This window comes from Coregonus lavaretus (assembly GCF_964263955.1).
Source record: "Coregonus lavaretus genome assembly, contig: HAP1_SCAFFOLD_541, whole genome shotgun sequence".
NCBI classification, from domain to species: Eukaryota; Metazoa; Chordata; class Actinopteri; order Salmoniformes; family Salmonidae; genus Coregonus; species Coregonus lavaretus.
In genome coordinates, this window is record NW_028164151.1 from 88382 (window position 1) to 105215 (window position 16834).

The 16834-nt window shown below is 43.0% G+C and overlaps 1 protein-coding gene across 1 annotated transcript; it reads right to left on the minus strand.

Annotated features, from left to right (window-relative positions):
- Window positions 1-10110: 10110 nt before the first annotated feature.
- LOC311117410 (guanylate-binding protein 4-like) lies at window positions 10111-15093 on the minus strand. The gene is made up of 6 exons (XM_084192353.1): window positions 14833-15093; window positions 14090-14224; window positions 13830-13962; window positions 13698-13727; window positions 11410-11692; window positions 10111-10650 (listed from the first exon to the last, which is right to left on the minus strand). The coding sequence occupies exons 1-6, from the start codon at window positions 15064-15066 to the stop codon at window positions 10644-10646; spliced, it is 822 nt and encodes a 273-aa protein (XP_084048479.1). The 5' UTR covers window positions 15067-15093; the 3' UTR covers window positions 10111-10643.
- Window positions 15094-16834: the final 1741 nt, after the last annotated feature.

A 16834-nucleotide genomic window follows, 5' to 3' on the forward strand; every position in this document is an offset into this window, starting at 1 on the left:
TCCATAAAAATGGAGATCTATAGGAGAAAGCCCTGCCTCCCGCTGTTTGCTTAGAAATTCTAGGGACAATTAGGAGGCCTGCGTCTTGTGACCGTAGCGTACGTATTGGTATGTACGGCAGGACCAACTCGGAAAGATAGGTAGGAGCAAGCCCATGTAACGCTTTATAGGTTAACAGTAAAACCTTGAAATCAGCCCTTGCCTTAACAGGAAGCCAGTGTAGGGAAGCTAGCACTGGAGTAATATGATCAAATTTCTTGGTTCTAGTCAGGATTCTAGCAGCCGTATTTAGCACTAACTGAAGTTTATTTAGTGCTTTATCCGGGTAGCCGGAAAATAGAGCATTGCAGTAGTCTAATCTAGAAGTAACAAATGCATGGATTAATTTTTCTGCATCATTTTTGGACAGAAAATTTCTGATTTTTGCAATGTTACGTAGATGGAAAAAAGCTGTCCTTGAAACAGTCTTGATATGTTCGTCAAAAGAGAGATCAGGGTCAAGAGTAACGCCTAGGTCCTTCACAGTTTTATTTGAGACGACTTTACAACCATCAAGATGAATTGTCAGATTTAACAGAAGATCTCTTTGTTTCTTGGGACCTAGAACAAGCATCTCTGTTTTGTCCGAGTTTAAAAGTAAAAAGTTTTCAGCCATCCACTTCCTTATGTCTGAAACACAGGCTTCTAGCGAGGGCAATTTTGGGGCTTCACCATGCTTCATTGAAATGTACAGCTGTGTGTCATCCGCATAGCAGTGAAAGTTAACATTATGTTTTCGAATAACATCCCCAAGAGGTAAAATATATAGTGAAAACAATAGTGGTCCTAAAACGGAACCTTGAGGAACACCGAAATGTACAGTTGATTTGTCGGAGGACAGACCATTCACAGAGACAAACTGATATCTTTCCGACAGGTAGGATCTAAACCAGGCCAGAACTTGTCCGTGTAGACCAATTTGGGTTTCCAGTCTCTCCAAAAGAATGTGGTGATCGATGGTGTCAAAGGCAGCACTAAGGTCTAGTAGCACGAGGACAGATGCAGAGCCTCGGTCTGACGCCATTAAAAGGTCATTTACCACCTTCACAAGTGCAGTCTCAGTGCTATGATGGGGTCTAAAACCAGACTGAAGCATTTCGTATACATTGTTTGTCTTCAGAAAGGCAGTGAGTTGCTGCGCAACAGCTTTTTCTAAAATTTTTGAGAGGAATGGAAGATTCGATATTGGCCGATAGTTTTTTATATTTTCCGGGTCAAGGTTTGGCTTTTTCAAGAGAGGCTTTATCACTGCCACTTTTAGTGAGTTTGGTACACATCCGGTGGATAGAGAGCTGTTTATTATGTTCAACATAGGAGGGCCAAGCACAGGAAGCAGCTCCTTCAGCAGTTTAGTAGGAATAGGATCCAGTATGCAGCTTGAAGGTTTAGAGGCCATGATTATTTTCATCATTGTGTCAAGAGATATAGTACTAAAACACTTAAGTGTCTCTCCCGATCCCAGGCCCCCGCAGAGCTGTGCAGATCCAGGACAGCTAAGCCCTGGAGGAATACGCAGATTCAAAGAGGAGTCCGTAATTTGCTTTCTAATGGTCATGATCTTTTCCTCAAAGAAGTTCATGAATTTATCACTGCTGAAGTGAAAACCATCCTCTCTTGGGGAATGCTGCTTTTTAGTTAGCTTTGCAACAGTATCAAAAAGAAATTTTGGATTGTTCTTATTTTCCTCGATTAATTTGGAAAAGTAGGATGATCGAGTAGCAGTGAGGGCTCTTCGGTACTGCACGGTACTGTCTTTCCAAGCTAGTCGGAAGACTTCCAGTTTGGTGTGGCGCCATTTCCGTTCCAATTTCCTGGAAGCTTGCTTCAAAGCTCGGGTATTTTCTGTATACCAGGGAGCTAGTTTCTTATGACAAATGTTTTTCGTTTTTAGGGGTGCAACTGCATCTAGGGTATTGTGCAAGGTTAAATTTAGTTCCTCAGTTAAGTGGTTAACTGATTTTTGTCCTCTGACGTCCTTGGGTAGGCAGAAGGGGTCTGGAAGGGCATCAATGAATTTTTGTGTTGTCTGAGAATTTATAGCACGACTTTTGATGCTCCTTGGTTGGGGTCTGAGCAGATTATTTGTTGCGATTGCAAACGTAATAAAATGGTGGTCCGATAGTCCAGGATTTTGTGGAAAAACATTAAGATCTACAACATTTATTCCATGGGACAAAACTAGGTCCAGAGTATGACTGTGGCAGTGAGTAGGTCCAGAGACATGTTGGACAAAACCCACTGAGTCGATAATGGCTCCGAAGGACTTTTGGAGTGGGTCTGTGGACTTCTCCATGTGAATATTAAAATCACCAAAAATTAGAATATGATCTGCTATGACTACAAGGTCTGATAGGAATTCAACAATAGATCAATCAGATTCCAAACTCTTCACCATGGCCAAGAACAAAGAGCTCTCCAAGGATGTCAGGGACAAGATTGTAGACCTACACAAGGCCGAAATGGGCTACAAGACCATCGCCAAGCAGCTTGGTGAGAAGGTGACAACAGTTGGTGCGATTATTCGCAAATGGAAGAAACACAAAATAACTGTCAATCTCCCTCGGCCTTGGGCTCCATGCAAGATCTCACCTCGTGGAGTTGTAATGATCATGAGAACGGTGAGGAATCAGCCCAGAACTACACGGGAGGATCTTGTCAATGATCTCAAGGCAGCTGGGACCATAGTCACCAAGAAAACAATTGATAACACACTACGCCGTGAAGGACTGAAATTCTGCAGCGCCTGCAAGGTCCCCCTGCTCAAGAAAGCACATATACAGGGCCGTCTGAAGTTTGCCAATGAACATCTGAATGATTCAGAGGAGAACTGGGTGAAAGTGTTGTGGTCAGATGAGACCAAAATCGAGCTCTTTGGCATCAACTCAACTCGCCGTGTTTGGAGGAGGAGGAATGATGCCTATGACCCCAAGAACACCATCCCCACCGTCAAACATGGAGGTGGAAACATTATGCTTTGGGGGTGTTTTTCTGCTAAGGTGACAGGACAACTTCACCGCATCAAAGGGACGATGGACAGGGCCATGTACCGTCAAATCTTGGGTGAGAACCTCCTTCCCTCAGCCAGGGCATTGAAAATGGGTCGTGGATGGGTATTCCAGCATGACAATGACCCAAAACACACGACCAAGGCAACAAAGGAGTGGCTCAAGAAGAAGCACATTAAGGCCCTGGAGTGGCCTAGCCAGTCTCCAGATCTTAATCCCATAGAAAATCTGTGGAGGGAGCTGAAGGTTCGAGTTGCCAAACGTCAGCCTCAAAACCTTAATGACTTGGAGAAGATCTGCAAAGAGGATTGGAACAAAATCCCTCCTGAGATGTGTGCAAACCTGGTGGCCAACTACAAGAAACGTCTGACCTCTGTGATTGCCAACAAGGGTTTTGCCACCAAGTACTAAGTCATGTTTTGCAGAGGGGTCAAATACTTATTTCCCTCATTAAAATGCAATTCAATTTATAACATTTTTGACATGTGTTTTTCTGGATTTTTGTTTTGTTATTCTGTCTCTCACTGTTCAAATAAACCTACCATTAAAATTATAGACTGATCATGTCTTTGTCAGTGGGCAAACGTACAAAATCAGCAGGGGATCAAATACTTTTTTCCCTCACTGTATGTACGTGGTTTGGGTCAATTTCATTTTAATTCCAGTCAATTCAGAAAGTTAACCAAATTCCAATGCCAAATTGTCTTAATTGAAAAGCATTGAGGAGAATTGGAATTAGAATTTCAGTCTACTTCCTGAATTGACTGACATTTTAATGGAATTGACCCTAACCCTGACTATGTATTGGTTTACCAACCTTTCTCAATATATTTTTCAATGATGAATTCTCACACACAGGGGCCATTTTGAGGCAGAACCATTCTGTGTCAGTTTTGAGCCACAGCACTTGTCAGTTGCACTGCAGAGACTGGGTCAAGATGTCAACCAACCTGTCTTGGGGTTGATGAACATGGCAGGTGGCATGTTGAGACAGTCAACCTGTCTCTTAAAGTCATCCAGTTCAGCAGTGGTGAGCTCCCTTCACTTACCTGGAACATTAAGTCATTATAGTGAATACACATGACTTCATTTAGTGAATTACATGACTCATTTCTTTATTTCATTCAGTTCAATCCAATTCAATTAAACTGAATCCAATCAATTCAATTCCAATCCATTCAATATGATTCAATTCAGTTGTTACTGGAGATTTCCAGAGAGGTGTAGGTGTGTCCATGGATGGTGGTTGTAGTCTGGGTCAGATAACAGTCTGGACAGGTAGACAGGAAGATGGTGGTGGAAGAGACAACGAACACTGTGAAGACAGACAGACAGACAGACAGACGCACACAGAGACAGGTCTAAAGTAGTGCACTATAAAGGGAATAGGGTTCCAGGTCTAAAGTAGTGCACTATAAAGGGAATAGGGTTCCAGGTCTAAAGTAGTGCACTATAAAGGGAATAGGGTTCCAGGTCTAAAGTAGTGCACTATAAAGGGAATAGGGTTCCAGGTCTAAAGTAGTGCACTATAAAGGGAATAGGGTTCCAGGTCTAAAGTAGTGCACTATAAAGGGAATAGGGTTCCAGGTCTAAAGTAGTGCACTATAAAGGGAATAGGGTTCCAGGTCTAAAGTAGTGCACTATAAAGGGAATAGGGTTCCATTTGGGACAACATGTTCTACTAACTCCAGCTTAGCATGTGGTCTTCCAGAGTCAGGGGGAGGTTGTTACTACAACATCTGGAGCCCTGTCTAAAGAGAGGAAGAGGAGGAGGAGGAGGAGGAGGAGGGGGAGGGGGAGGAGGAGGAGGAGGAGGACAACGAAAAGAGGTTACATTTTAGTCATTTAGCAGACGCTCTTATCCAGTGCATTCATTATTATCCGCAAAATCATCACACACAGGCAAGTCGATTAGTATTTAGTGGAAATGGAGAATATGATGGACAAGCTTATTCATAACAATAAAAAGGTTGATAACAAGATGTAATCATTTGCCGTTAGAGATAAAATATATTTCGTTTCTTTGCATTTTAAAATAATTACAAATAGACATCTATTTCCTAGGCTATTATTTATTTCGTTTCCATGATCATTGCATAATAAATTCCTCACCTTTTCTGTGATGGTTTCATACTCACGTGGTAGCATATAGACCTACAACAAGGTTACTGTTCCAACCATCTCTCGTTTAATTGGACCCACTTCACAGCAGTAAATAGATCAGCTATTTCAAGTATTTTGCTCTATGCAAAATACCAGGGGTCTCATTTATAAACGTTGCCTACACACAAAATATGCCACAAAACATGCATGTGGCACTTTTCACGCAAATGTTGTCATTTATAAAAACGGAACTTGACATGAGAATTTGCTGCAAACTTTAGACCATGCGTGCGCACAGTTTCTAGTGGTTGAAGTCTTGCATATTAAGAAGGCAAAAGTAGCCTAGTAGCTTTGTGCAAATGAAGAATATATGACGAGACTCTTATTCAGACCAAAAGAACAGGTAGGCCTAGCTAAATATAATAACAAGATGCAATCATTTGCTGCTAGTGAAAATCCATTTATCTTTACATTCTAAAATAATTAGAAATAGGCATAGGCCTACATTGCCTGTTATTGCAGAACAAAGCCTATACTCGCGAAAATAGCTTATAGGCCTATAACAAGTTAGGATTGGCTACCATTCGTCCCATCTCTCATTTAATAGGACCCACTTCACAGTAGTAAATAGATCAGCTACAGTATTTCCAGCAGCCTATTTTGCTCTATGCGATCCGATCCGAAGCGCAGTTTAACGTTAGAACAGATGATTCACCTTTTCCATTGACGTTTGTAGGCGACTGAATGATGTAATGTGACATTTCTTGCGTAGAAAATATTTCATTTACAAACATAATACATTATCATAATCATTGCATAATAAAATTCCTCACCTTTTCTGGCCATGATGAGTTCATATTCCCGATGTAGCCATACAACAAATTACCATTCGCATTTCTCATTTAATTGGGCCTATTAAAACATTACTGCATTCAAACGATCTGTTTACAGGTCCACAACTATTTGCAAGTGTTTTTGTCTTTCAGAAACGGTCAGATAGACCTACAGCAAATGTCACTGTAAAATAAAACATTCTGCCAACATCTTCAAAGACATTTGATCAAGTTCGCCATGGATATTTCCTTTAGATATACTGTCTTGGCCTAATTCCAATCCTTCCAAAGTATACAGCAAATAAGGGCGTTATTGTCACCATAAAAGATTGATGATGGGTGTATTTCATAACGCTAGTTCATGCAGGCACCGTTTTACAACAGGTCTGATTTATAACTGCAAACATGAATGCGCCAAGTTTATACATCTCAATGCTTTTGTGCACATTTATCAATTTATAAATATTGTGTAGAAACTATCCTAAAATACTACTTATAAACGCTATTTTAAATGTTTGTATGCATAGAAATAGTATGATGTATCAACCAATCCTATGACGCAAACGTAGGAGGTCGCCATTGATAAATACCAGTTGTTCTCAGCCTCAGTTCTTGTGTATTACTTTGGCTATTTAGCATTTAGAAACGCCCCTAATTAACCAGATATGGTCCAATCATCCATTTAAAGCCCGTGGGGAATGTACAAAGCCGTACAATGAAATGAAACAACAAAAGCTAAGAAAAAACTTTTCCTAGACTGAAATAGAGGTGCTAGTGTCAGATATTTAATACAACCAAAAGGTTCTGCTGAATGAACAAGTCGTGCTTTCCACCTGGCCACCACATTCAGTAGCGTCTTTTGCACATAACATCACCTATCACCTGCTCATTAAGAGTAGAAGCCTTCTCTGTTCACATAGCCTAGTTGAACTCGTTTTGGGATGGTGCTTTTATGGCGATGTGGGGGCCGTCTATTTCTCCGTTCGTATTTGGGAACCTATTGATGACAAAGAAACCCCTCTTAACCTGTTGCGCGATGGTGGGAATTGTATGTTACAGTACGTTTTGCTGATGATTGCATCCAAAACATTGGCTCATCGAGGGATGTGAGATGCCGCTGGCCGATCGGAAAGCTCCGGCTGAAAAGTGCCCGTTGCCAAAAACCCGAGGATGGATAACACTTTGACGCGCACCCGAATGGCATGGGTTTGCCTTTCTAAAGTAGGTCTTAAATCCTCTCAAAGATCCTATAAGATTGGTTTTGGGAAACGATATCTGATGAGCCAATCTGTACTTTCTGCTAAAAAGTCCCACCTGTCTCTAAAAACGTGCTCCCTGAAATGCCATATCTTCCAACAGAGCAGATCAGCCATCTCTCATTGGATTTCCATTATCTCAGTCTTTTATAGGATTTACACAATAGTTTCACTTTCACACGTACCTCTAATTTAACAAATAACTGTACTTTATATGGATTATTATCGTTACAAATGCACCAATGTGGTCAATTATATTTAACCTGTCAAGACGTTGCATGAATTCACAATGTCAATACAATAAAATAAATAAAATAATGTCATTATTACGCTCACAATAAAACACATTTTCAACATACAGTATATTTTCCCCGTTCTACGCTTGACAAGCAGTTCCCTTATTCCACCACTTGGCACTGATCGTGGTCATGGGGCTGAACACTCTCAAGCTAACATTTATATTGATAAATCTCCCACTTTGCGTGGAAATGATCCCTTGCATGGTTTATGTACAGATTAGCGCCTATGTATGATGTAATGAATAGTAATAATAATCATTATTTTGAAACCAAGAATAATCTCAAAGTGCATAAAATAAACTAGAAAATAAAAGTTTAATAAGCAACGGACTCTTACCCTGCCCCCACCAGCCAACAGACTCTTACCCTGCCCCCATCACCACCCAACAGACTCTTACCCTGCCCCCACCACCCAACGGACTCTTACCCTGCCCCCACCACCCAACAGACTCTTACCCTGCCCCCACCAGCCAACGGACTCTTACCCTGCCCCCACCTCCCAACAGACTCTTACCCTGCCGCCACCACCCAACAGACTCTTACCCTGCCCCCCCCACCCAACAGACTCTTACCCTGCCCCCCCCACCCAACAGACTCTTACCCTGCCGCCACCACCCAACAGACTCTTACCCTGCCCCCACCACCACCCAACAGACTCTTACCCTGCCCCCACCAGCCAACAGACTCTTACCCTGCCCCCACCACCCAACAGACTCTTACCCTGCCCCCACCACCCAACAGACTCTTACCCTGCCCCCACCCCCCAACAGACTCTTACCCTGCCCCCACCCCCCAACAGACTCTTACCCTGCCCCCACCACCCAACAGACTCTTACCCTGCTCCCACCACCCAACAGACTCTTACCCTGCCCCCACCACCCAACAGACTCTTACCCTGCCCCCACCACCCAACAGACTCTTACCCTGCCCCCACCACCCAACAGACTCTTACCCTGCCCCCACCAGCCAACAGACTCTTACCCTGCCCCCACCACCCAACAGACTCTTACCCTGCCCCCACCCCCCAACATACTCTTACCCTGCCCCCACCCCCCAACAGACTCTTACCCTGCCCCCACCACCCAACAGACTCTTACCCTGCTCCCACCACCCAACAGACTCTTACCCTGCCCCCACCACCCAAAAGACTCTTACCCTGCCCCCACCACCCAACAGACTCTTACCCTGCCCCCACCACCCAACAGACTCTTACCCTGCCCCCACCAGCCAACAGACTCTTACCCTGCCCCCACCAGCCAACAGACTCTTACCCTGCCCCCACCACCCAACAGACTCTTACCCTGCTCCCACCACCCAACAGACTCTTACCCTGCCCCCACCACCCAAAAGACTCTTACCCTGCCCCCACCACCCAACAGACTCTTACCCTGCCCCCACCACCCAACAGACTCTTACCCTGCCCCCACCAGCCAACAGACTCTTACCCTGCCCCCACCAGCCAACAGACTCTTACCCTGCCCCCACCACCCAACAGACTCTTACCCTGCCCCCACCCCCCAACAGACTCTTACCCTGCCCCCACCACCCCCCAACAGACTCTTACCCTGCCCCCACCAGCCAACAGACTCTTACCCTGATTTATTTTGACCTGCGCTGTTGGAGTCCAGAGCACAATATTTTGCGTCCCTCTCCATGTGACAAATAAACTAATCTAATCTAATTAACGATGGGATTTTAAAGTGTTTTCTAAAATTGATTATTATAATAATTGTATTATTATTAATAGTGTTATTACTATTATTATTAATAGTAGCATCATAAATGTTATTTGTATTACTGCTGTTACCATGACAACTGTCTAGTAATCATTACTTTTAATACTGTTAACAAATGTCAATGCTATAATATTATTTGTGCTATTAAGGCGATTGACTTTATTGCTTTTTTCATATTGTTAAACAACATTCTAGGTCTGCTAACATTTCCTCACAAAATGTTACGAATTTCAGTATAGAAAAAATCACAATCATCATTGCGGGACTTTTATTTTGAAGGAAAATCGCCGAGGTCACGACCTTATTCTTTCTAGGTCTTGTTTATTCATACTGGCGGAACGGAGGTGAAGCGAAGTAGCGGCACCATTGATCTACAATAAGAGGTGGACCCGTTCCTCTACTTCATTATAAATGGACTTCCTGTTTCAACACAGTGGGAGGATTCAACACCTATAGGTTCATGTAAAGTCTTCATCCACTTAATACAAGTATTCAGCCTATAAGTTAAGATTCTATCTAGTAAAACTGCAATTACATTTTTGTATTTAATGAGGTGATGTTTTGCAGTGCTACCAGGAGGGGGCAGTGTGACACAACAACCAGGTTTGGCAGAAGGACTCCAGACCAGTGGTTCCCAACCTGTGGTCCTTGGGGGGTGGTGCAGGTGGTCCTCAATTACTTTTAGATTGTAGTATTTTATTATTCAAAAATAATAACAGTTGGGAGTATTAATGGTATTATAAGCAATTTTACATTCCTTTTCACAATGCAACTAGTTTATAATAATAATAATAATAATAGACCTTTACAGGCTTTGTTACATTCATATCTATTGATAGAATTTGACCGGCAATATATTTGATGTGAAAAAAGAACAGCGACTCCGTGAATGGTGGTCCTCAAGAGCTTTGGACGGTGATTTGATGGTCTCCAGAATGGGAAAGATTGGGAACCGCTGAGCTAGACAGTCACATCTGTGTGGTAACATGATAGGATGGAAAACCAATGATATACAATGATTCTGCAAACCCAAAACAGACTGATTATAATGTATAGTATATGACGTTACATTGAACTAATCACAGTAATCAGAGACCAACTCACACACAGTATATACAAAGACACACACACACAAAATACATTCCTAGGTGAAGAAGTGTCTTAGTCCACAGACTAGGAGACAGGCCTCAGCGTCTTCAGATTAGGTGAAGAAGTGTTTTAGTCCACAGACTAGGAGACAGGCCTCAGCGTCTTCAGATTAGGTGAAGAAGTGTCTTAGTCCACAGACTAGGAGACAGGCCTCAGCGTCTTCAGATCAGGTGAAGAAGTGTCTTAGTCCACAGACTAGGAGACAGGCCTCAGCGTCTTCAGATTAGGTTCTACAAGAAAGAGGATGGAGGAGAAGGGAAGAGAGAGATCAGAAAGTATGGAGGAGAAGGGGAGAGAGAGATCAGAAAGTATGGAGGAGAAGGGAAGAGAGAGATCAGAAAGTATGGAGGAGAAGGGGAGAGAGAGATCAGAAAGTATGGAGGAGAAGGGAAGAGAGAGATCAGAAAGTATGGAGGAGAAGGGAAGAGAGATCAGAAAGTATGGAGGAGAAGGGAAGAGAGAGATCAGAAAGTATGGAGGAGAAGGGGAGAGAGAGATCAGAAAGTATGGAGGAGAAGGGAAGAGAGAGATCAGAAAGTATGGAGGAGAAGGGAAGAGAGAGATCAGAAAGTATGGAGGAGAAGGGAAGAGAGAGATCAGAAAGTATGGAGGAGAAGGGAAGAGAGAGATCAGAAAATATGGAGGAGAAGGGAAGAGAGAGATCAGAAAGTATGGAGGAGAAGGGAAGAGAGAGATCAGAAAGTATGGAGGAGAAGGGGAGAGAGAGATCAGAAAGTATGGAGGAGAAGGGAAGAGAGAGATCAGAAAGTATGGAGGAGAAGGAGGAGTTCCACCTGAGATAATGATGTGATGATGGTCCTATGATGTAACTACAATAAGATAACAGTCATTTATTACAGACAGAAACACAAAAACATGCTTCCATTCTGGAAAAACAGTTCCTCTGATCTGGGTAGCTGTGTTTTTATTTGACCTATATTTTAATCATTACACATATTCAAGGGAGGGAGCAATGAAAACTGTCTTACCTAGATTCACTCAAGTCCTTAACAAGATGGTTTTCATGTTCAACGAGAGCTTTGAGACAAGCTCCCGTCACTTTTGGTCCTTTGGGGATGACTGCTTTCAGTAGTTTTCTCATTCGGTCCTGTTCAGTTGTTTCAGCTGTTATTCTGGAGTGCTCTTCTTCACCAATCATGTTCTTTGACCACAGATCATCTGCTATTGGCATTGAGTTTTTGGTTCGCTGAATTAGTTTAGCCCAGTGTTTCTTCAGAAACTCCTCAGCAGGAATGTCAGGGACTGTTAATGCTGAAGGGGGGGTCAATTAAATTTATATGGCTTTAGGGTTAACAGCAGCTGTTTCTACATCTTCCAGTCTCTCCAGTTATCATTCCTCTGATAGTCATTTATTGTATAGAGCCGACTCCAGGGTTGTGGTCAATTCCAATTAAAGTCAGTCAATTTAAAATAAAAAAATTGAAATAATAATTTTTCCTATTAGGTTTATTGAGAAGTCATTGAAAATAGATGCCCTTATTAATGTTTTATCAACAATCTACTCAGAATACTCTAATGTCAAAGTGGGCCTGTCCCCCATACATTCAACATCTGGAAGGTCCCTCAGTCAAGTATCGCATTTCAAGCACAGACTCAACTATATACAAAGACCAGGGATCTTTTAGAAAGCCTCATAAAGAAGGGCAGTGATTGGTAGATGGGTAACAATAACACATCAGACATTGAATATCTCTTTAAGCATGGTCAAGTTAATAATTATCCTGTGGGTGAGGTATTAAACCACCCAGACACATCAAAGGATGCAGTCGTCCTTCTGAACTGAGCTGCAGGACAGGAAGGAAACTGCTTAGTGATGTCACCATGAGGCCATTGGTGATTTTAAAACAGTTACAGAGTTCAATGTCTTTGATGGGAGAAAACTGAGGATGGATCAACAACATTGTAGTGACTCCACAATAATGACTTAAAATAACATAAATATATACAGAATAAAAATATTCCAAAACATGCATCTTATATGCAACAAGGTACTAAAGTAATACTGCAAAAGGAAACGGCAAAGGAATCCACTTTTTGGCCTAAATGCAAAACCTCATGTTTGGGGCAAATCCAACACAACACATCACTGAGTAACTGCCTCCTTATTTTCAAGCATGGTGGTGGCTGCATCAGGTTATTGGTATGCTTGACAATACTGAGGAGTTTTTCAGGATGAAAAGAAACGGGATGGAGCTAAGAACAGACTAAATCCAAGAGGAAAACCTGGTTCAGTCTACTTTTCACCAGACACTGGGAGAGGAATTCACCTTTCAGCAGGACAATAACCTACAACACAAGGCCACATCTACACTGGAGTTGCTTACCAAGAAGACAGTGAATGTTCCTGAGTGGCCAAGTTACAGTTTTGACTTGAATCTGCTTGAAAATCTATGGCAAGACTTGGAAACTGCAGTCTAGCCACGATGCCCAACATCTTGACAGAGCTTGAAGAATTATGAAAAGAATAATGGGCTAATATTGTACAATCCAGGTGTGGAAAGCTCTTAGAGACTTACCCAAGAAGACTCCCAGCTGTAATGGCTGCCAAGGTGTTTCTAACATGTATTGACTCAGGGAGCTATTTCATTTCTATCAATCTAAAAATATATATATAAATATTCTTCCACTTTGACATTTGAGTATTTTGTGTAGATTGTTGACAAAAAATGACAATTAAATCCCTTTTAATCCCACTTTGTAACACAATAAAATGTGATGCAGATACATTTGCAAGGCACTGGGTTTCTGTCTGAATGTTCTGTAGCATTACACACCACTGAACATGACTCATGAAGACCTTCATCACCCCACTGAACATGACTCATGAAGACCTTCATCACCCCACTGAACATGACTCATGAAGACCTTCATCACCCCACTGAACATGACTCATGAAGACCTTCATCACCCCACTGAACATGACTCATGAAGGTCTTCATCACCCCACTGAACATGACTCATGAAGACCTTCATCACCCCACTGAACATGACTCATGAAGACCTTCATCACCCCACTGAACATGACTCATGAAGACCTTCATCACACCACTGAACATGACTCATGAAGACCTTCATCACCCCACTGAACATGACTCATGAAGACCTTCATCACCCCACTGAACATGACTCATGAAGACCTTCATCACCCCACTGAACATGACTCATCAAGGTCTTCATCAGTGTCCTTCATCACAACTTGAAGAGACGTTCGCTCTATAACCCGTTTTATAAACTTCGTCCACAAAAACAAACGTACCTATTGGATGAGAGTCTTTGCTGTATTCATCTAAAAGACAAACAAGAGAAAACATCATAAAAACATTTTAATAGCATCTGGAAGAAAATGACATTTATGATTGACATACTGTTCATGTATAGTATTTCTTACCTTTTGATACCACTGATTTCCATACTGTCCTCTCATCATCCCCGATTAACTCCATCTCAATGTCAACCCCTGTGTTTCTCATAACCATCTTACAACAGCTTGGTGTGGTGTCTGCTGGTAACAGCTGAATCTTCTGTAGAAGGTCATATGGTGCAACTATTGAGACAACAGACATAGAAAGAGAGAAAGAAATAGAATGATATTCCAGTTATTAATATATTATATGACAGATTCATGTCCTCAGCCTGCTAAAACTGCACCTCTGGATAGATGGAGGAGGAATGGGGATTCTTGACTGCAAACCAACTGTTCAGCTTTAAGGACCCCTTTGGACTTGACAGCAGAAATTCTGAATATCCTTGGGACACCTGATTCTTCTCCCGGTCCCGAACAGCCTACAAAATGAGCAGTGTAGTAGTCAGTCTGAACAATGTAGTCTAATAATACACACAACATGCAGCTCACTGAGCAATCCCTTTTTATCAACCCCCAAAAATGTGTACACTATTTTGTATTTATTTTACCCTTATTTTACCAGGTAATTGACTGAGAAGAGAGTCTATTTTACAGCAACGACCTCGGGAAGTGTTACAGGGGAAAGGGGTTGAATGAGCCAATTAGAAGCTGGGGATGATTAGGTGGCCATGATGGTATGAGGGCCAGATAGTGAATTTAGCCAGGACACCGGGGTTAACACCCCTACTCTTACGATAAGTGCCATGGGATCTTTAGTGACCACAGAGCGTCAGGAAACCTGTTTAACGTCCCATGCGAAAGACAGCACCTTACACGGGGCAATGTCCCCTTCACTGCCCCGGGGCATTGGGTTCTCCTTCGAACAGAGAGAAGAGTGCCGTCTACTGGCTCTTCAAATGAATGAGACAGAAATAGATTTCTCACAGAGCTGCATGTTGTCTTCGTAATCTATAGATTTTCAACAAACTATCAGCTTTCCTTTAGTAAGTTTCAACATACTGTTGTCACTTCAATGATGGTGCCTCACCTCTTTCTGACTGGAGTTTCTGAGGAGCATGTACAGCCGTGAAATTACTGTTGCCTTTTTTACTGCCATATAGAGGACCACGTCACAGTGGACATCTACGTTCCAAAAAAAGATATAGCTCAGTATAACAGAGATAGCTGAGAACCTGGGATGGAAAATCTTAGCATGGAATCTGGTGACCTCATGCACTTCCTCAACAGACACTCCATGTTCCTCTACATGAAGAATCTTCATCTCATTCCTCAGGGAAGGGTTGGTCCCTGAACAACACAATAAAAAGGAGACAGAAAGACAAATATTGTATTATTCAAACAACTAAAACACAAGGAATATGCGGTACCAGATCACAGTAAACTCAAACTCCCAGAATATTCATTTATTCATTCAGGAAGTGAAACTCAGTTACATGGAAATGTCTTTCTGAATACTATGTCTATATGGTTTTACCTAAACAGACAAAGTGTGGCAGATGAACTTCCTCCAGTTCACCTAACTCCATAGTGATGTCCAGCAATGGACCACCTTGTCCGTACTGCATGTCTTTCAGAAGTTGACTGTAGGGTTCCCAGTTCCTGAAGTGATACTTCAGAATGACATCTCTGTCACACACCCAGCGGAGCCCAGACACTGTGCACTCATAACGCCCTTTGGGTGTCCTGTGCCTGAGGGCAACAACAAGATATGGTAGAGAGGGTCAATCGTCAAATGGAGAGGTTGGATTAGTAGCTGCTGTACTTAATTACAGCTACTGATAACAGTCTGCTGTAGTTTACAACAATTCTAATTTCTAAAGTGGAAGTTGGGAGAGTTTTACTCGGGTGGTTCAGTGAAACAATTATAGTTTCTGAGGTGGAAGTTGGGAGAGTTATATATATATTTTTTTTTTGGTGAGGGAGGCCTGCTCTCTCCTTTCCCTGATGTTTAGTTCATTTCATTCCGATCTCCTCTGCATTATTGTAGCCATCTACTGCAGCCTGTCAACTATGCCTCTGCCTATCCCTGTTCTCTCCTCTCCGCACAGGCTACACAAACGCCTCACACCGCATGGCTGCTGCCTCTCTAACCTGGTGGTCCCTGCACGCACCACACACCTGGAGTTCCAGGTCTCAGGCAGCCTCTGGAACTGCCGTTCTGCCGCCAACAAGGCTGACTTCATCCCAGCCTATGCTACCCTCCAGTCCCTCGACTTCCTGGCGCTGACGGAAACATGGATTACCACTGAAAACACTGCTACTCCTACTGCTCTCTCCTCGTCTGACCATGTGTTCTCGCATACCCCGAGAGCATCTGGTCAGAGGGGTGGTGGCACAGGAATCCTCATCTCTCCCAAGTGGTCATTCTCAATTTTTCCCCTAACCCATCTGTCTATCTCCTCATTTGAATTCCACGCTGTCACAGTCACTAGCCCATTTAAGCTTAATATCCTTGTCATCTATCGCCCTCCAGGTTCCCTTGGAGAGTTCATCAATGAGCTTGACGCCTTGATTAGTTCCTTTCCTGAGGATGGCTCACCCTTCACAGTTTTGGGGGATTTCAACCTCCCTACGTCTACATTTGACTCATTTCTCTCTGCCTCCTTCTTTCCACTCCTCTCCTCTTTTGACCTCACCCTCTCACCGTCCCCCCCTACTCACAAGGCAGGCAATACGCTTGACTTCATCTTTACTAGATGTTGCTCTTCTACTAATCTCACTGCAACTCCCCTCCATGTCTCCGACCACTACTTTGTATCCTTTTCTCTCTCACTCTCCTCCAACACTACTCACTCTGCCCCTACACAGATGGTAACGCGCCGCCGCAACGTTCGCTCTCTCTCTCCCACTACTCTCTCCTCTTCCATCCTATCATCTCTTCCCTCTGCTCAATCCTTCTCCCTCCAATCTCCTGATTCTGCCTCCTCAACCCTCCTCTCCTCCCTTTCTGCATCCTTTGACTCCCTGTGTCCCCTATCCTCCCGGCCGGCTCGGTCCTCCCCTCCAGCTCTGTGGCTTGATGACTCATT

Coding starts and splice junctions, on each gene's coding strand:
- LOC311117410 (XM_084192353.1), bottom strand. CDS start 15,066: ATGAAGATTCTTCATGTAGAGGAACATGGAGTGTCTGTTGAGGAAGTG. Junction 14,225..14,832: donor GAAACTCCAGTCAGAAAGAG/GTGAGGCACCAT, acceptor CTCATTTTGTAG/GCTGTTCGGGACCGGGAGAA. Junction 13,728..13,829: donor GAAATCAGTGGTATCAAAAG/GTAAGAAATACT, acceptor TTTGTCTTTTAG/ATGAATACAGCAAAGACTCT.